We start from the raw sequence: 25,000 nt of genomic DNA on the forward strand, positions 1-25,000 counted from the left end.
TAATAAATAAATAAAATAAAATATATATACATATATATGTGTATTATTTTTAGAATATTTACATTTTAGATAATATTTTTCCATTGAAACTTAGATTAAATTCACTCATTTATTTTTTTTCTGTACAGTTAATATTTTACAGAAAACTTTTTGTGGTTAAAATCCAAACTCATTGCTTTAACTATTTTCTTCATGTTATTTGTTTATTTCTAAAATAATTTTATTCAAATAAAAAATTGTATCATTATGTTCACTCAGTTTTTGTAATCATGTACAATTTATATATTTTAACTACTATGAGGGTTGAAATTGAAGTCGATTCCTGTTATCCATTTTCTATTATTTTTTTATTTGCATTTTTTTATATATTTACTTGAAAAAATACATGTTTTTTTTAACGGAAGTTGCATTATTAAACTCTAATTACATATTTTTAGTTGTCTAAAATGTATATTTTAATTACGACTGAGGGTTAAAATTGCAGTCAATTTCTGTTATCTATTTTTGGATTTTTGTTTATTTACGTAATATAAAAAAAAATACATGAATAAATATATATTTTATAAAGAACGTTGCATCATTTAAGTCTCTCACTTACTTTTTCTGCACAAATAAATGTTTTATCTACGACTGTGTTTTTGTTACCTATTGCTTTATTTTATTTGAATAATTTTTTTTCAATATTTACTTTTAAAATAATATTTTCTCTTGAAACTTGCATCAATAAATTCGCTCATTAATATTTCAACTATGACTTTTTGTGGTTAAAATCTCAACTCATTCCTGTTTTTTCTTGTTAGTTGTTTATTTTATTTCTGTTTCAAATATCACTCATGTTTTTTCCCTGCATTTTCGCCGTTCCAACTACGATTCTGAAGGGGTTTAAAACGGTTTTGTATGTTTTGGACGCTCTGGACGTTTATTAATGAATGGCGGGTTTGTGGGACGGCGTCACAGAAAGTCACGTGACACGAAATGTCAACATCAGCTGGACGCCAACACATGAAAGTCACTTTGAGAACACATGAAAGTGTCTGATGTGTCGCTGAATACATCTCAGCATCACTCTTTGGTCTCTAGCAACCCAGCTGAAGTCAATGATATTTATATAGCGCTTTTCTCTAGTGACTCAAAGCGCTTTTACAGAGTGAAAGCCAATATCTAAGTTCCATTTAAAGCAGTGTGGGTGGCACTGGGAGCAGGTGGGTAAAGTGTCTTGCCCAAGGACACAACGGCAGTGACTTGGCTGGCGGAAGCTGGGATCGAACCTGGAACCCTCAAGTTGCTGGCACGGCCACTCTACCAACTGAGCTATGCCGCCCCTTGCGTAAGAACGAGCGTATTGAGTGCGCGTGCGTGCGATCAAGTGTGCGTGCGAATAAGCGTGCGTGCGTGCATGCATGCGAACAAGCTTGCGTGCGAGTGTGCCTGCGTGAGTGTGCGTGCATGCGTGCGTGAGTGCAAGCGTGCGTGCATGCAAACAAGTGTGCGTGCGTGCAAGTGTGCGTGCGTGAGTGCGAGCGTGCGTGCGAGTGTGCGTGCGAATAAGCGTGCATGCGTGCGAACAAGCTTGCGTGCGAGTGTGCGTGCGTGCATGTGTGTGTGCGTTAATGTGCGTGCATGCGTGCAGGCGTGCGTGCATGCAAACAAGTGTGCGTGCGTGCCAACAAGTGTGCGTGCGTGCAAGTGTGCGTGCGAATAAGCGTGCGTGAGTGCGAGAGTGCGTGCGTGCGTGCAAGTGTGCGTGCGAATAAGCATGCGAGCGTGCGTGCAAGTGTGCGTGCGAACAAGCGTGCATGCGAGTGTGCATGCGTGCATGTGTTCGTGCGTGCATGTGCGTGCATGCGTGCGTGAGTGCAAGCGTGCGTGCATGCAAACAAGCGTGCGTGCGAGTGTGCATGCAAACAAGTGTGCGTGCGTGCGTGCGAGTGTGCGTGCGAACTGGCTTGCGTGCGAGTGTGCGTGCGTGCACGTGTTCGTGCGTGAATGGTGTGTGTGTGCATGCAAACAAGTGTGCGTGCGTGCATGCAAAAAAGTGTGTGTGCGTGCCTGCGAACAAGTGTGCGTGCGTGAGTGCGAGCGTGCGTGCGAGTGTGCCTGGGAACAAGCTTGCGTGCGAGTGTGCGTGCGTGCATGTGTTCGTGCGTGAATGTGCGTGCATGCATGCGTGAGTGAGTGCAAGCCTGCGTGCGTGCAAACAAGTGTGCGTGCGTGCAAACAAGTGTGCGTGCGAGCGTGCGTGCGAACAAGCTTGCGTGCGAGTGTGCGTGCGTGCATGTGTTCGTGCGTGAGCGTGCGTGCGTGAGTGCAAGCGTGCGTGCATGCAAACAAGTGCGCGTGCGTTCAAACAAGTGTGCGTGCGTGTGACTGTGCGTGCGTGAGTGCGAACGCGCGTGCGTGCGCGCGCGCGTGCAGTGCATTGTATTTATATAGCACTTTTCTCTAGTGACTCAAAGTCGTGAAAGCCGAGAGAGACCTAAGTTACATTTAAAGCAGTGTGGGTGGCACTAGGCGCAGGTGGGTCAAGTGTCTTGCCCAAGGACACAACGGCAGAAGCGGGGATCGAACCAGGACCCCTCAAGTTGCTCTACCAAGCGAGCTGTACCGCCCCAAGCGCCGGAAGGCGGGGCCAATGATCACGCTGACCACAGCTCGGCAGATTATGGGGACGCAGGTTAAGTGGATTAAGGAGAACCTTCTTTGTTGGCAGGAAGAAAACAGAAGAAGGCGAGTACCTGAGTGAGCGTACGCAGGGAGTCCACGTAGGACCTCTCCGTGTCCAGCAGGGTCAGCATCACATGTTTCCTCATGTCCTGCGGGGACACAAGCACAAGGTCATCATCCTCACAGTCATCATCCTCACAGTCATCATCTTCACAGTCATCATCTTCACAGTCATCATCCTCACAGTCATCATCTTCACAGTCATCATCTTCACAGTCATCATCTTCACAGTCATCATCTTCACAGTCATCATCCTCACAGTCATCATCTTCACAGTCATCATCTTCACAGTCATCATCTTCACAGTCATCATCCTCACAGTCATCATCCTCACAGTCATCATCTTCACAGTCATCATCTTCACAGTCATCATCTTCACAGTCGTCATCTTCACAGTCATCATCTTCACAGTCATCATCCTCACAGTCATCATCTTCACAGTCATCATCTTCACAGTCATCATCTTCACAGTCATCATCCTCACAGTCATCATCCTCACAGTCATCATCTTCACAGTCATCATCTTCACAGTCATCATCTTCACAGTCGTCATCTTCACAGTCATCATCTTCACAGTCATCATCTTCACAGTCATCATCTTCACAGTCATCATCTTCACAGTCATCATCTTCACAGTCATCATCTTCACAGTCATCATCTTCACAGTCATCATCTTCACAGTCATCTTCACAGTCATCATCTTCACAGTCATCATCTTCACAGACATCATCTTCACAGTCATCATCTTCACAGTCATCATCTTCACAGTCATCATCTTCACAGACATCATCTTCACAGTCACCATCTTCACAGTCATCATCTTCACAGTCATCATCTTCACAGTCATCATCCTCAAAGTCATCATCTTCACAGACATCATCTTCACAGTCTTCATCTTCACAGTCATCATCTTCACAGTCGTCATCCTCACAGTCATCATCCTCACAGTCATCATCCTCACAGTCATCATCCTCACAGTCATCATCTTCACAGTCGTCATCCTCGCAGTCGTCATCTTCACAGTCGTCATCCTCACAGTCATCATCTTCACAGTCATCATCTTCACAGTCATCATCTTCACAGTCAACATCTTCACAGTCAACATCTTCACAGTCGTCATCTTCACAGTCGTCATCTTCACAGTCGTCATCTTCACAGTCAACATCTTCACAGTCATCATCTTCACAGTCAACATCTTCACAGTCATCATCTTCACAGTCGTCATCTTCACAGTCGTCATCTTCACAGTCATCATCTTCACAGTCATCATCTTCACAGTCATCATCTTCACAGTCATCATCTTCACAGTCATCATCTTCACAGTCGTCATCTTCACAGTCATCATCTTCACAGTCATCATCTTCACAGTCATCATCCTCACAGTCATCATCTTCACAGTCATCATCCTCAAAGTCATCATCTTCACAGTCATCATCTTCACAGTCATCATCTTCACAGTCATCATCTTCACAGTCATCATCTTCACAGTCATCTTCACAGTCGTCATCTTCACAGTCGTCATCTTCACAGTCGTCATCTTCACAGTCGTCATCTTCACAGTCGTCATCTTCACAGTCATCATCTTCACAGTCATCATCTTCACAGTCATCATCTTCACAGTCATCATCTTCACAGTCATCATCTTCACGGACATCATCTTCACAGTCACCATCTTCACAGTCATCATCTTCACAGTCATCATCTTCACAGTCATCATCCTCAAAGTCATCATCTTCACAGTCATCATCTTCACAGTCATCATCCTCACAGTCATCATCTTCACAGTCATCATCTTCACAGTCATCATCTTCACAGTCATTATCCTCACAGTCATCATCCTCACAGTCATCATCTTCACAGTCATCATCTTCACAGTCATCATCCTCACAGTCATCATCCTCACAGTCATCATCTTCACAGTCATCATCTTCACAGTCATCATCTTCACAGTCATCATCTTCACAGTCGTCATCTTCACAGTCATCATCTTCACAGTCATCATCTTCACACTCATCATCTTCACAGTCATCATCTTCACAGTCATCATCTTCACAGTCACCATCTTCACAGTCATCATCTTCACAGTCATCTTCACAGTCATCATCTTCACAGTCATCATCTTCACAGTCATCATCTTCACAGTCATCTTCACAGTCATCATCTTCACAGTCATCATCTTCACAGTCATCATCTTCACAGTCATCATCTTCACAGTCATCATCTTCACAGACATCATCTTCACAGTCATCATCTTCACAGTCATCATCTTCACAGTCGTCATCCTCACAGTCATCATCCTCACAGTCATCATCCTCACAGTCATCATCCTCACAGTCATCATCCTCGCAGTCATCATCCTCGCAGTCGTCATCTTCACAGTCGTCATCCTCACAGTCATCATCTTCACAGTCATCATCTTCACAGTCATCATCTTCACAGTCAACATCTTCACAGTCGTCATCTTCACAGTCGTCATCTTCACAGTCAACATCTTCACAGTCATCTTCACAGTCAACATCTTCACAGTCATCATCTTCACAGTCATCATCTTCACAGTCGTCATCTTCACAGTCATCATCTTCACAGTCATCATCTTCACAGTCATCATCTTCACAGTCGTCATCTTCACAGTCGTCATCTTCACAGTCATCATCTTCACAGTCATCATCTTCACAGTCATCATCCTCACAGTCATCATCTTCACAGTCATCATCCTCAAAGTCATCATCTTCACAGTCATCATCTTCACAGTCATCATCTTCACAGTCGTCATCTTCACAGTCGTCATCTTCACAGTCGTCATCTTCACAGTCGTCATCTTCACAGTCGTCATCTTCACAGTCATCATCTTCACAGTCATCATCTTCACAGTCATCATCTTCACAGTCATCATCTTCACAGACATCATCTTCACAGTCACCATCTTCACAGTCATCATCTTCACAGTCATCATCTTCACAGTCATCATCCTCAAAGTCATCATCTTCACAGTCATCATCTTCACAGTCATCATCTTCACAGTCGTCATCTTCACAGTCATCATCTTCACAGTCATCATCTTCACAGTCATCATCTTCACAGACATCATCTTCACAGTCACCATCTTCACAGTCATTATCTTCACAGTCATCATCTTCACAGTCATCATCTTCACAGTCATCATCTTCACAGTCATCATCTTCACAGACATCATCTTCACAGTCACCATCTTCACAGTCATCATCTTCACAGTCATCATCTTCACAGTCATCATCCTCAAAGTCATCATCTTCACAGTCATCATCTTCACACTCATCATCTTCACAGTCATCATCTTCACAGTCATCATCTTCACAGTCATCATCTTCACAGTCATCATCTTCACAGTCACCATCTTCACAGTCATCATCTTCACAGTCAACATCTTCACAGTCAACATCTTCACAGTCATCATCTTCACAGTCAACATCTTCACAGTTATCATCTTCACAGTCATCATCTTCACAGTCAACATCTTCACAGTTATCATCTTCACAGTCATCATCTTCACAGTCACCATCTTCACAGTCATCATCTTCACAGTCATCATCTTCACAGTCATCATCCTCAAAGTCATCATCTTCACAGTCATCATCTTCACACTCATCATCTTCACAGTCATCATCTTCACAGTCATCATCTTCACAGTCATCATCTTCACAGTCATCATCTTCACAGTCACCATCTTCACAGTCATCATCTTCACAGTCAACATCTTCACAGTCATCATCTTCACAGTCAACATCTTCACAGTTATCATCTTCACAGTCATCATCTTCACAGTCAACATCTTCACAGTCAACATCTTCACAGTCATCATCCTCACAGTCATCATCTTCACAGTCATCATCTTCACAGTCATCATCTTCACAGTCATCATCCTCACAGTCATCATCTTCACAGTCATCATCTTCACAGTCATCTTCACAGTCATCATCTTCACAGTCAACATCTTCACAGTCATCATCTTCACAGTCAACATCTTCACAGTTATCATCTTCACAGTTATTATCTTCACAGTCATCATCTTCACAGTCAACATCTTCACAGTCAACATCTTCACAGTCATCATCTTCACAGTCATCATCTTCACAGTCATCATCTTCACAGTCATCATCTTCACAGTCATCATCTTCACAGTCATCATCTTCACAGTCATCATCTTCACAGTCATCATCTTCACAGTCATCATCTTCACAGTCATCATCTTCACAGTCAACATCTTCACAGTCATCATCTTCACAGTCAACATCTTCACAGTTATCATCTTCACAGTTATTATCTTCACAGTCATCATCTTCACAGTCAACATCTTCACAGTCAACATCTTCACAGTCATCATCTTCACAGTCATCATCTTCACAGTCATCATCTTCACAGTCATCATCTTCACAGTCAACATCTTCACAGTCATCATCTTCACAGTCATCATCTTCACAGTCAACATCTTCACAGTCATCATCTTCACAGTCATCATCTTCACAGTCATCATCTTCACAGTCATCATCTTCACAGTCAACATCTTCACAGTCAACATCTTCACAGTCATCATCTTCACAGTCAACATCTTCACAGTTATCATCTTCACAGTCATCTTCACAGTCAACATCTTCACAGTCATCATCTTCACAGTCATCATCCTCACAGTCATCATCTTCACAGTCATCATCTTCACAGTCATCATCTTCACAGTCATCGTCCTCACAGTCATCATCTTCACATTCATCATCTTCACAGTCATCATCTTCACAGTCATCATCTTCACAGTCATCATCTTCACAGTCAACATCTTCACAGTCATCATCTTCACAGTTATCATCTTCACAGTCATCATCTTCACAGTCAACATCTTCACAGTCATCATCTTCACAGTCATCATCTTCACAGTCATCATCTTCACAGTCATCATCTTCACAGTCGTCATCTTCACAGTCAACATCTTCACAGTCATCATCTTCACAGTCGTCATCCTCGCAGTCGTCATCTTCACAGTCGTCATCCTCACAGTCATCATCTTCACAGTCATCATCTTCACAGTCATCATCTTCACAGTCAACATCTTCACAGTCAACATCTTCACAGTCGTCATCTTCACAGTCGTCATCTTCACAGTCGTCATCTTCACAGTCAACATCTTCACAGTCATCATCTTCACAGTCAACATCTTCACAGTCATCATCTTCACAGTCGTCATCTTCACAGTCGTCATCTTCACAGTCATCATCTTCACAGTCATCATCTTCACAGTCATCATCTTCACAGTCATCATCTTCACAGTCATCATCTTCACAGTCATCATCTTCACAGTCATCATCTTCACAGTCGTCATCTTCACAGTCATCATCTTCACAGTCATCATCTTCACAGTCATCATCCTCACAGTCATCATCTTCACAGTCATCATCCTCAAAGTCATCATCTTCACAGTCATCATCTTCACAGTCATCATCTTCACAGTCATCATCTTCACAGTCATCATCTTCACAGTCATCTTCACAGTCGTCATCTTCACAGTCGTCATCTTCACAGTCGTCATCTTCACAGTCGTCATCTTCACAGTCATCATCTTCACAGTCATCATCTTCACAGTCATCATCTTCACAGTCATCATCTTCACAGTCATCATCTTCACGGACATCATCTTCACAGTCACCATCTTCACAGTCATCATCTTCACAGTCATCATCTTCACAGTCATCATCCTCAAAGTCATCATCTTCACAGTCATCATCTTCACAGTCATCATCCTCACAGTCATCATCTTCACAGTCATCATCTTCACAGTCATCATCTTCACAGTCATTATCCTCACAGTCATCATCCTCACAGTCATCATCTTCACAGTCATCATCTTCACAGTCATCATCCTCACAGTCATCGTCCTCACAGTCATCATCTTCACAGTCATCATCTTCACAGTCATCATCTTCACAGTCATCATCTTCACAGTCGTCATCTTCACAGTCATCATCTTCACAGTCATCATCTTCACACTCATCATCTTCACAGTCATCATCTTCACAGTCATCATCTTCACAGTCACCATCTTCACAGTCATCATCTTCACAGTCATCTTCACAGTCATCATCTTCACAGTCATCATCTTCACAGTCATCATCTTCACAGTCATCTTCACAGTCATCATCTTCACAGTCATCATCTTCACAGTCATCATCTTCACAGTCATCATCTTCACAGTCATCATCTTCACAGTCATCATCTTCACAGACATCATCTTCACAGTCATCATCTTCACAGTCATCATCTTCACAGTCGTCATCCTCACAGTCATCATCCTCACAGTCATCATCCTCACAGTCATCATCCTCACAGTCATCATCCTCGCAGTCATCATCCTCGCAGTCGTCATCTTCACAGTCGTCATCCTCACAGTCATCATCTTCACAGTCATCATCTTCACAGTCATCATCTTCACAGTCAACATCTTCACAGTCAACATCTTCACAGTCGTCATCTTCACAGTCGTCATCTTCACAGTCAACATCTTCACAGTCATCTTCACAGTCAACATCTTCACAGTCATCATCTTCACAGTCATCATCTTCACAGTCGTCATCTTCACAGTCATCATCTTCACAGTCATCATCTTCACAGTCATCATCTTCACAGTCGTCATCTTCACAGTCGTCATCTTCACAGTCATCATCTTCACAGTCATCATCTTCACAGTCATCATCCTCACAGTCATCATCTTCACAGTCATCATCCTCAAAGTCATCATCTTCACAGTCATCATCTTCACAGTCATCATCTTCACAGTCATCATCTTCACAGTCGTCATCTTCACAGTCGTCATCTTCACAGTCGTCATCTTCACAGTCGTCATCTTCACAGTCATCATCTTCACAGTCATCATCTTCACAGTCATCATCTTCACAGTCATCATCTTCACAGACATCATCTTCACAGTCACCATCTTCACAGTCATCATCTTCACAGTCATCATCTTCACAGTCATCATCCTCAAAGTCATCATCTTCACAGTCATCATCTTCACAGTCATCATCTTCACAGTCGTCATCTTCACAGTCATCATCTTCACAGTCATCATCTTCACAGTCATCATCTTCACAGACATCATCTTCACAGTCACCATCTTCACAGTCATTATCTTCACAGTCATCATCTTCACAGTCATCATCTTCACAGTCATCATCTTCACAGTCATCATCTTCACAGACATCATCTTCACAGTCACCATCTTCACAGTCATCATCTTCACAGTCATCATCTTCACAGTCATCATCCTCAAAGTCATCATCTTCACAGTCATCATCTTCACACTCATCATCTTCACAGTCATCATCTTCACAGTCATCATCTTCACAGTCATCATCTTCACAGTCATCATCTTCACAGTCACCATCTTCACAGTCATCATCTTCACAGTCAACATCTTCACAGTCAACATCTTCACAGTCATCATCTTCACAGTCAACATCTTCACAGTTATCATCTTCACAGTCATCATCTTCACAGTCAACATCTTCACAGTTATCATCTTCACAGTCATCATCTTCACAGTCACCATCTTCACAGTCATCATCTTCACAGTCATCATCTTCACAGTCATCATCCTCAAAGTCATCATCTTCACAGTCATCATCTTCACACTCATCATCTTCACAGTCATCATCTTCACAGTCATCATCTTCACAGTCATCATCTTCACAGTCATCATCTTCACAGTCACCATCTTCACAGTCATCATCTTCACAGTCAACATCTTCACAGTCAACATCTTCACAGTCATCATCTTCACAGTCAACATCTTCACAGTTATCATCTTCACAGTCATCATCTTCACAGTCAACATCTTCACAGTCATCATCTTCACAGTCATCATCCTCACAGTCATCATCTTCACAGTCATCATCTTCACAGTCATCATCTTCACAGTCATCATCCTCACAGTCATCATCTTCACAGTCATCATCTTCACAGTCATCTTCACAGTCATCATCTTCACAGTCAACATCTTCACAGTCATCATCTTCACAGTCAACATCTTCACAGTTATCATCTTCACAGTTATTATCTTCACAGTCATCATCTTCACAGTCAACATCTTCACAGTCAACATCTTCACAGTCATCATCTTCACAGTCATCATCTTCACAGTCATCATCTTCACAGTCATCATCTTCACAGTCATCATCTTCACAGTCATCATCTTCACAGTCATCATCTTCACAGTCATCATCCTCACAGTCATCATCTTCACAGTCATCATCTTCACAGTCATCATCTTCACAGTCATCATCTTCACAGTCAACATCTTCACAGTCATCATCTTCACAGTCAACATCTTCACAGTTATCATCTTCACAGTTATTATCTTCACAGTCATCATCTTCACAGTCAACATCTTCACAGTCAACATCTTCACAGTCATCATCTTCACAGTCATCATCTTCACAGTCATCATCTTCACAGTCATCATCTTCACAGTCAACATCTTCACAGTCATCATCTTCACAGTCATCATCTTCACAGTCAACATCTTCACAGTCATCATCTTCACAGTCGTCATCTTCACAGTCGTCATCTTCACAGTCGTCATCTTCACAGACAATCCTCACAGTCGTCATCTTCACAGTCGTCATCTTCACAGTCATCATCTTCACAGTCATCATCTTCACAGTCGTCATCTTCACAGTCATCATCTTCACAGTCATCTTCACAGTCATCATCTTCACAGACATCATCTTCACAGTCATCATCTTCACAGTCATCATCTTCACAGTCATCATCCTCACAGACATAATCCTCACAGTCGTCATCTTCACAGTCGTCATCTTCACAGTCGTCATCTTCACAGTCGTCATCTTCACAGTCGTCATCTTCACAGTCATCATCTTCACAGTCATCATCTTCACAGTCATCATCTTCACAGTCATCATCCTCACAGTCGTCATCCTCACAGTCGTCATCTTCACAGTCGTCATCTTCACAGTCATCATCCTCACAGTCGTCATCTTCACAGTCATCATCTTCACAGTCGTCATCTTCACAGTCATCATCTTCACAGTCATCATCTTCACAGTCGTCATCTTCACAGTCGTCATCCTCACAGTCATCATCTTCACAGTCATCATCTTCACAGTCATCATCCTCACAGTCGTCATCTTCACAGTCGTCATCTTCACAGTCATCATCTTCACAGTCATCATCTTCACAGTCGTCATCTTCACAGTCGTCATCCTCACAGTCATCATCTTCACACTCATCATCTTCACAGTCATCATCCTCACAGTCATCATCTTCACAGTCGTCATCTTCACAGTCATCATCTTCACAGTCATCATCTTCACAGTCATCATCTTCACAGTCGTCATCTTCACAGTCATCATCTTCACAGTCATCATCTTCACAGTCATCATCTTCACAGTCATCATCCTCACAGTCATCATCTTCACAGTCATCATCTTCACAGTCATCATCTTCACAGTCATCATCTTCACAGTCATCTTCACAGTCATCATCCTCACAGTCATCATCTTCACAGTCATCATCTTCACAGTCGTCATCTTCACAGTCATCATCTTCACAGTCATCATCTTCACAGTCATCATCCTCACAGTCATCATCTTCACAGTCATCATCTTCACAGTCATCATCTTCACAGTCATCATCTTCACAGTCATCTTCACAGTCATCATCCTCACAGTCATCATCTTCACAGTCATCATCTTCACAGTCATCATCTTCACAGTCATCATCATTCTTGACATATTTGGATGTAGCTCGGAATGTTCTGAACTCCTGTTTCAAAGACGCGGTGTACGGTACTTCAACTACTCATACCCAAGTGCAAACAAGACAATCTACGGAGGGCCAATTAGGACAAAATGAAATGAATATTCAGATCATTACTTTTTGTTATTAATTATATTATAATTATATTTTTTTAATGAAAAAATACATCTAATCGTTTTTAATATTTTTTTTTACTTTTAATCAATTCAATAAATTATGAATTTCATAATTTCACAATTTAATATTTTAAAACATATATTTAATAAATACATAATTACATTATATTTTTATAATTGTATTATATTTAATAAATAATCGGTTAAATCATGAAATAATGAAATCAATGATCCATTTCAGAAATAATTCATTAAATATTGATATCATTGATTAAATGATTAAATTAAATTTCAAACCTAATCAATTTAGTCATTTCATTAATTTATTAAACTATTAATTTTAAAATATAAATAACTATTCATTTAATAATGTATTTCATATATTTAATAAATAAATAACTATATTATATTTATATTTTTCTAATAATATTACATTTATTAAATAATCGGTTAAATGATGAAATCAATGATCAACTTCAGAAATAATTCATTAAATATTAATATGATTAATTAAATGACTAAATACAATTTCAAATCTAATCAATTTAGTCATTTATTTATTTTATCATACAATTTATTTTCAAAATGTACTTAATCATTCATTTTAACTATTTATTACGTTTAATAAATAGTAAATTAAATAATGAAATAAAGAAATCAATCATCAAATTTGAAATAATTTGATTCAAAAAAACTAATTCAATGATAAAATGTCATTTTAATTCACCCATTCGTCTAATTACACTATTCAATTAATGAATTATTCAATTGTTTTAAATGAATTTATTGGATCATTTGTGAATGTTGTCTGCGATGAGGTGGCGACTTGTCCAGGGTGTACACCGTCTTCCGCCCGATTGTAGTTGAGAAAGGCACCAGAGCCCCCCCGCAACCCCTAAAGGGACAAGCAGTAGAAAATGGATGTATGGATGTATTGTATTTAATAAATAAACAGTTAAATCATGAAATAATGATCAATTTCAGAAATAATTCAGTAAATATTGAAATGATTACTTAAATTATTGAATTTCAATTAATCCAATCATCTAATCAATTTTGTCATTTAATAATTAATTAATACATATAATTATTTACTATGTTTAATAAATAGTCAATTAAATATTGAAATCAATTACAAATTCTGAAATAATTCCATTTTAAAGTAACTATTTCAATGATAAAATGTCATTTTAATTCATTCATTTGTCTAATCCAACTATTCATTTAATTAATTATTCAATTTTTTTAAATTAATTTATTGGATCATTTGTGAATGTTGTCTGTCTGGGACAAGCAGTAGAAAAATGGATGGATGGAGTTAATTAATAACTTTATTTTCATTATTTAATGATAATTTTGTATCATTTATTTAACATATCTAATAATCCATTACATCATGAAATCACTCATTATTGAATAATTAATCAAATATTGAACTAATTTATTAAATATTACTCTGTTCAACCTAGTCATTTAATTATTGATTTTTTATATTAAAATATTGGATTATTTAACTATTGTTTTCCAAAAATCTAATAATCCATGAAATCAATAACTCAATTCTGAAATAATTCATTACAATCAAAAGTAGTTAATTAAATAAATGTGCTTTTACATTAAAAAAATGTATTTATTCAATTCCAATTAGATTTTAATTGATGACACATCTAAGTTGACGATCAATTAACCAATCAAATATTCTTTATACATCCATAATTAGGCTGGTAATTGAATGCGAGTCAATTAGATGCAGGTGTCAGGTGTTTCCCGCCACAAATATGTTCAACCCTCACTCATGAACACATTGGACCACGGCTGGTCTGCCAGAGAATAAGAAGACGGAGCAGAAAGGACCAATGTTGCCATATTCGCACGTAACGTAATACATTTTTTATTGACATCGATTAAGTGTCTATCGTGATATATATTGATATCGTTTCATCACCCCTATCCTAGTTCTACACATAATTATCATGCTTTTCCTCATTGTTATTCTCTTCTTTTATGGCTTCAATAATGCAAATTTAACGATTACATAATCAGGCCTCAAGTCCTGTGGGAAAGACTGACATTAAAACCCCAGGAGAGAACAGACAAAGGTGTGATCCATCACTCAGTCTAGTGTGTGTGTGTGTGTGTGTGTGTGTGTGTGTGTGTCTGAGAACCAATCAAATCCCAGGTTGCATTTGTGCTGCAGGTCTATCAAAACAATCAAAGAGTGGTCACATCAGAAGGAGGCAAAATAACGCCCGTTTTGAGTCACCGGCCAGGTAACCATGGCAACCCCGGCTCCGGAAGCCCAACAGTCCGCGGGCGGGGCCTGACTCACATCGTCATGACATCGCCAAAGAGATTAAAAAATATATATAAATAGCAAGGGGGAACAAAAGGAGGACGCATAAATGGCTAAAATGCAGAGCAGAATCACCATAGGATTCATGAAAGTGTTTTTTATGCTGACTTAGTCGGTGACTCAATAAAAGTTGGCATAAAAACTGCAGGTTTTCACGAAGCCAGAGAAATAAAGTGTGTGAGAAGAATATCAGTCAACACATAACATTGCTAGTGTGACTATTCAAATCATTGATACATCAACATTCTGAATGCATGGACTGACCTCCAATTATTGATTATTTATTGAATATTGCAACTCACCTAAAGTTATTAGGGTCCTTGGTCCATGGTAAAGGACTCCACAGAAGTCCTTTGCCATGGGCCAAGGACCCTATTGAAACTGCTGTGTTTTATTATTATTATTATTATTATTCCGCCGCCTCTTTGAACTGTTATTTGACCCCCTGAACAAGCTTCAAAACTCACCAAATTTCACACACATCAGAACTGGCGAAAATTGCCATCTAATTAAAAAAACCAAACCCTAAAAATCAAAAATGGGCTCTAGCGCCCCCTACGGGAAAAAAAACCCAGACTGCTTGTAACTTCCGTTAGCAATGTCGTAGAGACATGAAACAAAAACCCATATATAGGGCTGACTTAGACCTAGATTTCATAATAGTACTTTCTAGGGCAAAAATCAACAAAAATGTTGCAAAAACCCATTCAAAGCAACATTTTCGCAAAAAATGCTATTTTTGCCTCTTTGAGCTGTAATTTGACCCCCTTAAAATGCTTCAAAACTCACCAAACTTGGCACACACATCAGGACTGGCAGAAATAAATTGTAATCTAATGAAAAAAATAAATAAATAAAACTCGAAATTGCGCTCTAGCGCAATTTTTGAATAAAACACAGCAAAAACTGCTCCTAGGAAGAAAACACAAACAAAATTGCTTGTAACTTCCAGTAGGAATGCTAGAAAGACATGAAACAAAAACTTCTATGTAGGTCTCACTTAGACCTACATTTAGCAAAAATCAACAGGAAGTTGAAAATTACCCCTTCAAAATGGGTTGTACTTGTATAGCGCTTTTCTACCTTCAAGGTACTCAAAGCGCTTTGACACTACTTCCACATTTACCCACACATTCACACACTGATGGAGGGAGCTGCCATGCAAGGCACCAACCAGCACCCATCAGGAGCAAGGGTGAAGTGTCTTGCTCAAGGACACAACGGACGTGACAAGGTTGGTACTAGGTGGGAATTGAACCAGGGACCCTCGGGTTGCGCACGGCCACTCTCCCACTGCGCCACGCCGTCCCAAAAATAAAAGTTTTGTAAAAACCTGTCACCTTTTTCAAATCGAAACTCCGCTAGCTGGCAAATAGTGCGCTAATTGCTATCCGACAACTCGCGTGCCAACTGCTGGTTGGTAACTAACATGCTAATTGTTAGCTGACAATAGAGCACTGATCGGTAGCCATCTTAAAGGCTAACATGAACATAATAATAATAATAATATTCATTTTAATATGTATTCCCATTCCACTACGTGACAGTTTGTTGTCTCGATGTTCAAGTCTGTTTAATGAAAATATAATGGGGGAATATTAAAAAAATATATATATTTTTTTTTTTAAATCAACCAAAATTTTCACGTAGCCCTTGCAGTACTGCCGCACATACTTCCTGTTGAAGGCTACGTACTTCCTGTTTCAGACCTGTGTTGTATACTGTTACTCTCTTATTTTAATATGTGACCGAACTAAAAATATCTTCCATTTTGCAACATCTTCTTGCTTTGTCGGGCCAAACTTCCCAAAAGGGAAGCCACTTCATCATCGTAATGAACCTGCCGCCGCCGGCGTGTTCCCATCTCAGATGTTTCCGGAAAAAAAAAAAAAAAATGTTTTTGTCGACCAAAGTAGGACCGGTTGTGTTTTGTTTACACGTGGCTGTGCATTTTTGTGTTATGGAACGAGGACAGGAAGTAATGCCTCCCTGAATGCCCTACATTCATAATGTTGTATGTGATAATGTAGTAATAATGATGTATGTGATAATATAGTAATAACTATGTGATAATATAGTAATACAGATGTATGTGATAATGTAGTAATAACTATGTGATAATATAGTAATAACTATGTGATAATATAGTAATACAGATGTATGTGATAATGTAGTAATAACTATGTGATAATATAGTAATAACTATGTGATATTATAGTAATAACTATGTGATAATATAGTAATAACTATGTGATAATATAGTAATAATGATGTATGCGATATTATAGTAATAACTATGTGATAATATAGTAAAAACTATGTGATAATATAGTACAAATGATGTATATATTACATTAATAACTATGTGATAATATAGTAATAATGTTGTATATGATATTACATTAATAACTATGTGATAATATAGTAATAATGATGTATGTGATAATATAGTAATAACTACGTGATAATATAGTAATAACGGTGTGAGAATATAGTAATATATGTATGTGATATTACAGTAATAACTATGTGATAATATGGTAATAACTATATGATAATATAGTAATAAAGATGTATGTGATAATATAGTAATAATGATGTGATAATATAGTAATAACTATGTTATAATATAGTAATAATGATGTATGTGATATTATAGTAATAACTATGTGATAATATAGTAATAATGATGTATGTGATAATATAGTAATAATAATGTATGTGATAATATAGTAATAACTATGTGATAATATAGTAATAATAATGTATGTGATGATATAGTAATAACTATGTGATAATATAGTAATAATGATGTATGTGATAATTTAGTAATAACTATGTGATAATATAGTAATAATAATGTATGTGATAATATAGTAATAACTATCTGATCATATTGTCCACAAACTAGAGACTCATTAACAGCAGTCAGATATTTGAAATTAATATTTCAAATATTAGCTAAGATAGGCTCCAGCAGCGCCCGCGACCCCAAAAGGGACAAGCGGCAGAAAATGGATGGATGGATTTCAAATACTAATTTGGACACCCGTGTTTCATAGCTTTTTTTTTTTAAATGTGCAATTAACTTACCATTTTCTAAATGTGTTATTAATATTTGAAGTGTTCCCTGCAACTTTCATCTCCAAGAGCACAAGATGTTAACAAAAATTGGGAAACAAATACTGTACAGGTGTTGATGCTTTACTTGTTTTACAGCACACAGACTTAAAAGTGGACACTAGATGGCAGCAAAAGCACACACTGAGTCGCATTAACTGTAATAATAGTAATAATTATAAAAATAAGGCTTCCTTATTGTCATCCACAAGTTTTCATACATTCCCGGTGTCCGTTTTACACTTGAAAAGTCTAACTTTTGTTTAAATATTTTCCCATTTGCATGTTTTTGTGCAGGAAATAACAGCTGATAATAATCTTTCTGCACAGTTGAGTAACTCCAGACACGGTTTATCATCGTCGTGTCATCGCCGCCATCCAAGCCCTCTCTCTCTTCCCCCGCCAACGGTATCCCACGGCAACAGTCTGTGCCTGAGCCCTAACACAGCGCCGTCTCATAAGTCGTCGACATTCCCTGGATCTACGATGCAAACGTGGACGTCTTCCAGCACCTCTGGCTTATGCAATGTTTGTCACTAATTGCTGTGACCTAGTCCGAAGGTATCAATAACGATCAGACTCCGTATTGATCCGGTGTTGCCGACGTCATCGCCTCTCATCCTTTTTCTGCTGACACTGCACTTGAATTCACGTACGGAGGACGAGACATCCGTCGGACAAACAAACTCTATGCACCGAGAAACCGTATTGATGTATAAAGGAAACAACATACTTGCATGATGGAGAAAAGCCTCAAAATACATGAATTTTAGGATAAAATCATAAAGAATTGCTAAAATGCCAGCAAAAAACATCCGTAAGCTAATAGTAGCATGATAAAATAGAAGTTAGCGTGTTTCTAAAATGGCGCCGATTATCAAAATGTATGATTTTTAGGTCAAAATGAATACAATTAACTAAAATGCTAGCAAAAAACATCCGTATGCTAATGTAGCATGATAAAATAAAAGTTAGCCTGTTTATAAAATGGCGCCAATTATCAAAATGTATGATTTTTAGGTCAAAATTAATACAATTAACTAAAATGCTAGCAAAAAACATCCGTATGCTAATGTGGCATGATAAAATAGAAGTTAGCCTGTTTATAAAATGGCGCCAATAATCAAAATGTATGAATTTTAGGTCAAAATAATAGTTAACTAAAATGCTAGCAAAAAAACATCCGTATGCTAATTGTAGCATGATAAAATAGAAGTTAGCGTGTTTATAAAATGGCGGCAATTATCAAAATATACGCTTTTTAGGTCAAAATGAATACAATTAACTAAAATGCTAGCAAAAAACATCCGTATGCTAATGTAGCATGATAAAATAGAAGTTAGCGTGTTTTTAAAATGGCCCCAATTATCAAAATCTATGATTTTTAGATCTAAATGAATAGTTACCTAAAATGCTAGCAAAAAACATCCCTATGCTAATGGTAGCATGATAAAATAGAAGTTAGCGTGTATATATAATGGCGCCAATGATCAAAATGTATGAATTTTAGGTCAAAAAGAATACAGTTAACTAAAATGATAGCAAAAACCATCCGTATGCTAATTGTAGCATGATAAAATATAAGTTAGCGTGTTTCTAAAATGGCGCCGATTATCAAAATGTATGATTTTTAGGTCATAATGAATACAATTAACTAAAACGCTAGCAAAAAACATCTGTATGCTAATGGTAACATGATACAATAGAAGTTAGCGTGTTTATAAAATGGCGCCAATTATCAAAATATACGATTTTTAGGTCAAAATGAATACAATTAACTAAAATGCTAGCAAAAAACATCCGTATGCTAATGTAGCATGATAAAATAGAAGTTAGCGTGTTTGTAAAATGGCGCCGATTATAAAAATCTATGATTTTCAGGTCAAAATTAAAACAATTAACTAAAATTCGAGCAAAAAACATCTGTATGCTAATGGTAGCATGATAAAATATAAGTTAGCATGTATACATAAGGGCGCCAATTATTAAAATGTATGATTTTTAGGTCAAAATGAATACAGTTAACTAAAATGCTAGCAAAAAACATCCGTATGCTAATGGTAACATGATAAAATAGAAGTTAGCGTGTTTATAAAATGGCGCCAATTATCAAAATATACAATTTTTAGGTCAAAATGAATGCAATTAACTAAAATGCTAGCAAAAAACATCCATATGCTAATGTAGCATGAGAAAATGGAAGTTAGCGTGTTTATAAAATGGCGCCAATTATCAAAATGTATGAATTTTAGGTAAAAATTAATACAGTTAACTATAATGATAGCAAAAAACATCCGTATGCTAATTCTAGCATGATAAAATAGAAGTTGGAGTGTTTATAAAATGGCCCCAATTATCAAAATCTATGATTTTTACATCTAAATGAATAGTTACCTAAAATGCTAGCAAAAAAAAATCCCTATGCTAATGGTAGCATGATAAAATAGAAGTTAGCGTGTTTGTAAAATGGCGCCGATTATAAAAACCTATGATTTTCAGGTCAAAATTAAAACAATTAACAAAAATTCTAGCAAAAAACATCTGTATGCTAATGGTAGCATGATAAAATATAAGTTAGCATGTATACATAATGGCACCAATTATTAAAATGTATGATTTTTAGGTCAAAATGAATACAATTAACTAAAATGCTAGCAAAAAACATCCCTATGCTAATGATAGCATGATAAAATAGAAGTTGGAGTGTTTATAAAATGACGCCAATTATCAAAATGTATGATTTTTAGGTCAAAATGAATACAATTAACTAAAATGCTAGCAAAAAACATCTGTATGCTAATGTAGCATGATAAAATGGAAGTTAGTATGTTTATAAAATGGCGCCAATTATCAAAATGTATGAATTTTAGGTCAAATTAATAGAGTTAACTAAAATGCTAGCAAAAAAACATCCGTATGCTAATTGTAGCATGATAAAATAGAAATTAGAGTGTTTATAAAATGGCGCCAATTATCAAAATCAATGATTTTTAGGTCAAAATGATACAATTAACTAAAATGCTAGCAAAAACATCCCCATGCTAATGGTAGCATGATAAAATAGAAGTTAGCGTGTTTGTAAAATGGCGCCGATTATAAAAATCTATGATTTTCAGGTCAAAATTAAAACAATTAACTAAAATTCGAGCAAAAAACATCTGTATGCTAATGGTAGCATGATAAAATATAAGTTAGCATGTATACATAAGGGCGCCAATTATTAAAATGTATGATTTTTAGGTCAAAATGAATACAATTAACTAAAATGCTAGCAAAAAACATCCCTATGCTAATGGTAGCATGATAAAATAGAAGTTAGCGTATCTATAAAATGGCGACAATTATCAAAATCTATGATTTTCAGGTCAAAATGAATACAATTAACTAAAATGATAGCAAAAAACATCCGTATGCTAATGATAGCATGATAAAATAGAAGTTAGCGTATCTATAAAATAGCGATAATTATCAAAATCTATGATTTTCAGGTCAAAATGAATACAATTACCTAAAACGCTAGCAAAAAACATCCGCATACTAATTGTAGCATGATAAAATAGAAGTTAGTGTGTATGAAAAATGGCGCCAATTATCAAAATGTCTGAATTTTAGGTAAAAATTAATAGAGTTAACTAAAATGCTAGCAAAAAACATCCGTATGCTAATGATAGCATGATAAAATAGAAGTTAGCGTATCTATAAAATGGTGACAATTATCAAAATCTATGATTTTCAGGTCAAAATGAATACTATTACCTAAAACGCTAGCAAAAAACATCCCTATGCTAATTGTAGCATGATAAAAAAGAAGTTAGCGTGTATATATAATGGCACCAATTATCAAAATGTATGAATTTTAGGTCAAAATGAATACAGTTAACTAAAATGCTAGCAAAACACATCCCTATGCTAATGGTAGCATGATAAAATAGAAGTTAGCGTGTTTATAAAATGGCGCTAATTATCAAAATCAATGATTTTTAGGTCAAAATGAATACAATTAACTAAAATGCTAGCAAAAAACATCCCCATGCTAATGGTAGCATGATAAAATAGAAGTTAGCGTATCTGTAAAATGGCGACAATTATCAAAATCTATGATTTTCAGGTCAAAATGAATACAGTTAACTATAATGAAAGCAAAAAACATCCGTATGCTAATTCTAGCATGATAAAATAGAAGTTGGAGTGTTTATAAAATGACGCCAATTATCAAAATGTATGATTTTTAGGTCAAAATGAATACAATTAACTAAAATGCTAGCAAAAAACATCCCTATGCTAATGGTAGCATGATAAAATAGAAGTTAGCGTATCTATAAAATGGCAACAATTATCAAAATGTATGATTTTCAGGTCAAAATGAATACAATTACCTAAAACGCTAGCAAAAAACATCCGTATCCTAATTGTAGCATGATAAAATAGAAGTTAGTGTGTATGAAAAATGGCGCCAATTATCAAAATGTATGAATTTTAGGTAAAAAATTAATAGAGTCAAATAAAATGCTAGCAAAAAAACATCCGTATGCTAATGGTAGCAGGATAAAAAGGAAGTTAGCATATTTATAAAATGGCGTCAATTATCCAAATCTATGATCCTCAGGTCAAAATGAATACATTTAACTAAAATGATAGCAAAAAACATCCGTATTCTAATTGTAGCATGATAAAATAGAAGTTAAAGTGTTTATAAAATGGCGCCAATTATCAAAATCTATGATTTTAAGGTCAAAATGAATACAGTTACCTAAAATGCTAGCAAAAACATCCCTGTGCTAATGGTAGCATGATAAAATAGAAGTTAGCGTGTTTATAAAATGGCGCTAATTATCAAAATCGATGATTTTTAGGTCAAAATGAATAAAATTAACTAAAATGCTAACATATTTTAGCACGCTAATATAGTATACGTTGACATACTTTTAAGATTATGCCTAACATCAAAAGCCATGATTTTTAGGTTCAAACAAATACACTTAGATAAAAAGCTTACATAAAATGTTAGCATGCTAACGTACGCTTAGGGATGTTAGTTGTATTGAGGACACCAAGCGTATGCTAACATTAGCTTGTTATAATGGAAACAGTTAAAATACTTGAAAGTTTGGGATAAGTCCCAAAATCCGTGAAATGTAGGTTTAAACGAGAAAAATTAGCTAGGAAATTAGCTAAAATGCAAGTATAACATGTTAACATAACCAAATATAAGAATCTGTGTTTTTTAGGTTTAAATTAATACAATTATCTTAAATGCTAGCACAATATTTCAGCATGCTAGCATAGTTGACATACTTCTAAAATAGTCATGAATGTTAGGTTTAAACGTATAAAAATACAGAAAGCAAGCGTGAAATGATAGCATGCTAATATCACCGATGCTAACGTTGGCATGTTACAGTGGAGGAAGTACATGTTAGGACTATTATGATTAATATTTATATTTTGTTGTAATATTTCCTCTTGCCCGCAGAGATTAACAACAGTTGCTCACACGCGTCAAAAGCTTGCATGTGGATTAGCAGGCTCAGTGCTCGGATTAGCAACCGTTATGTTTTGTCTATGAAAGAGTTGGTGTGTGTGCACTTATATACACACACACACACACACACACACACACACACACACACACACACACACACACACACACACACACACACACACACACAGGTTATCATTTGGAATGGGGACCAAGTTGTTGATCAGAATTTGTGGGGACCCCCCTTTCTACAGGTTGTGGAGGCCCAAAAAAATTGGGCCAAATGTCCACTGCCCAATTAGCTCATCCACGTCTTTAAATCTCTGGATTGATGAAGTAATGTGCTGATCATTCTTACTGGGGACCCTGGGGAAAAATTGTTAATATGGTTCATGGGGACCAAATCTAAATAACTTAGCATAATTTGTTCGTGACTACTGAGGACCATTAAAAAAAAAAGTTCAAATTAGATGTTAGACATGCTTACTTTTCAGTAAACATGTTTTATGGGCCAAAGCTTAAAATTCACTTAGGCATCTTCAGAATGGACCTGTCTATAATTCAAAAAGGTTTCCCTTCAGGGACCTGTTTTTTAGGTCCCCATATTGTCAGAAGTCCCCTAAAGGTGTGTAAACAGAGTGATGTCCCCATTAAATCAGCAGTGACAGTTCACTCACACATGCACATGCACACACACACACACACACACACACACACACACACACACACACACACACACACACACACACACACACACACACACACACACACACAGACACACACACACACACACAGGTTATCATTTGGAATGGGAACCAACTGTCTGATCATGACTTGTGGGGACCACCCTTTCTACAGGTTGTGGAGGCCTAAAAAAAAAAGTTTTATGGGCCAAAGCTTAAAACTCACTTAAGCATCTTCAGAATGGACCTGACTATCATTCGAAAAGGTTTCCCTTCAGGGGACCTGTTTTTGGGTGCCCATATCGTCAGAGGTCCCCTAAAGGTGTGTAAACAGAGTGATGTCCCTATTAAGTCAGCATTGACAGTTCACACACACACGCACACACGCACACACACACACACACACACACACACACACACACACACACACACACACACACACACACACACACACACAGGTTATCATTTGGAATGGGGACCAACTGTCTGATCATGACATGTGGGGACCACCCTTTCTACTTGTTGTGGAGGCCTAAAAAAAAATGTTTTGTGGGCCAAAGCTTAAAACTCACTTAAGCATCTTCAGAATGGACCTGACTATCATTCGAAAAGGTTTCCCTTCAGGGGACCTGTTTTTTAGGTCCCCATATTGTCAGAAGTCCCCTAAAGGTGTGTAAACAGAGTGATGTCCCCATTAAGTCAGCATTGACAGTTCACACACACACGC

At 37.3% G+C, this 25,000-nt stretch overlaps 1 protein-coding gene across 1 annotated transcript in view; it reads right to left on the reverse strand.

Annotated features, from left to right (window-relative positions):
• The window catches only part of LOC133564762 (rho guanine nucleotide exchange factor 17-like), a 149,505-nt gene that overhangs the window by 51,028 nt on the left and 73,477 nt on the right, over positions 1-25,000 (reverse strand). Inside the window, exon 2 of the mRNA XM_061919246.1 lies at positions 2,736-2,813. Coding sequence (XP_061775230.1) covers positions 2,736-2,813 — 78 coding nt within the window. The remainder of the gene's footprint in view (positions 1-2,735; positions 2,814-25,000) is intronic.

Source organism: Nerophis ophidion, linkage group LG13 (assembly GCF_033978795.1).
Source record: "Nerophis ophidion isolate RoL-2023_Sa linkage group LG13, RoL_Noph_v1.0, whole genome shotgun sequence".
Taxonomy (NCBI): domain Eukaryota; kingdom Metazoa; phylum Chordata; class Actinopteri; order Syngnathiformes; family Syngnathidae; genus Nerophis; species Nerophis ophidion.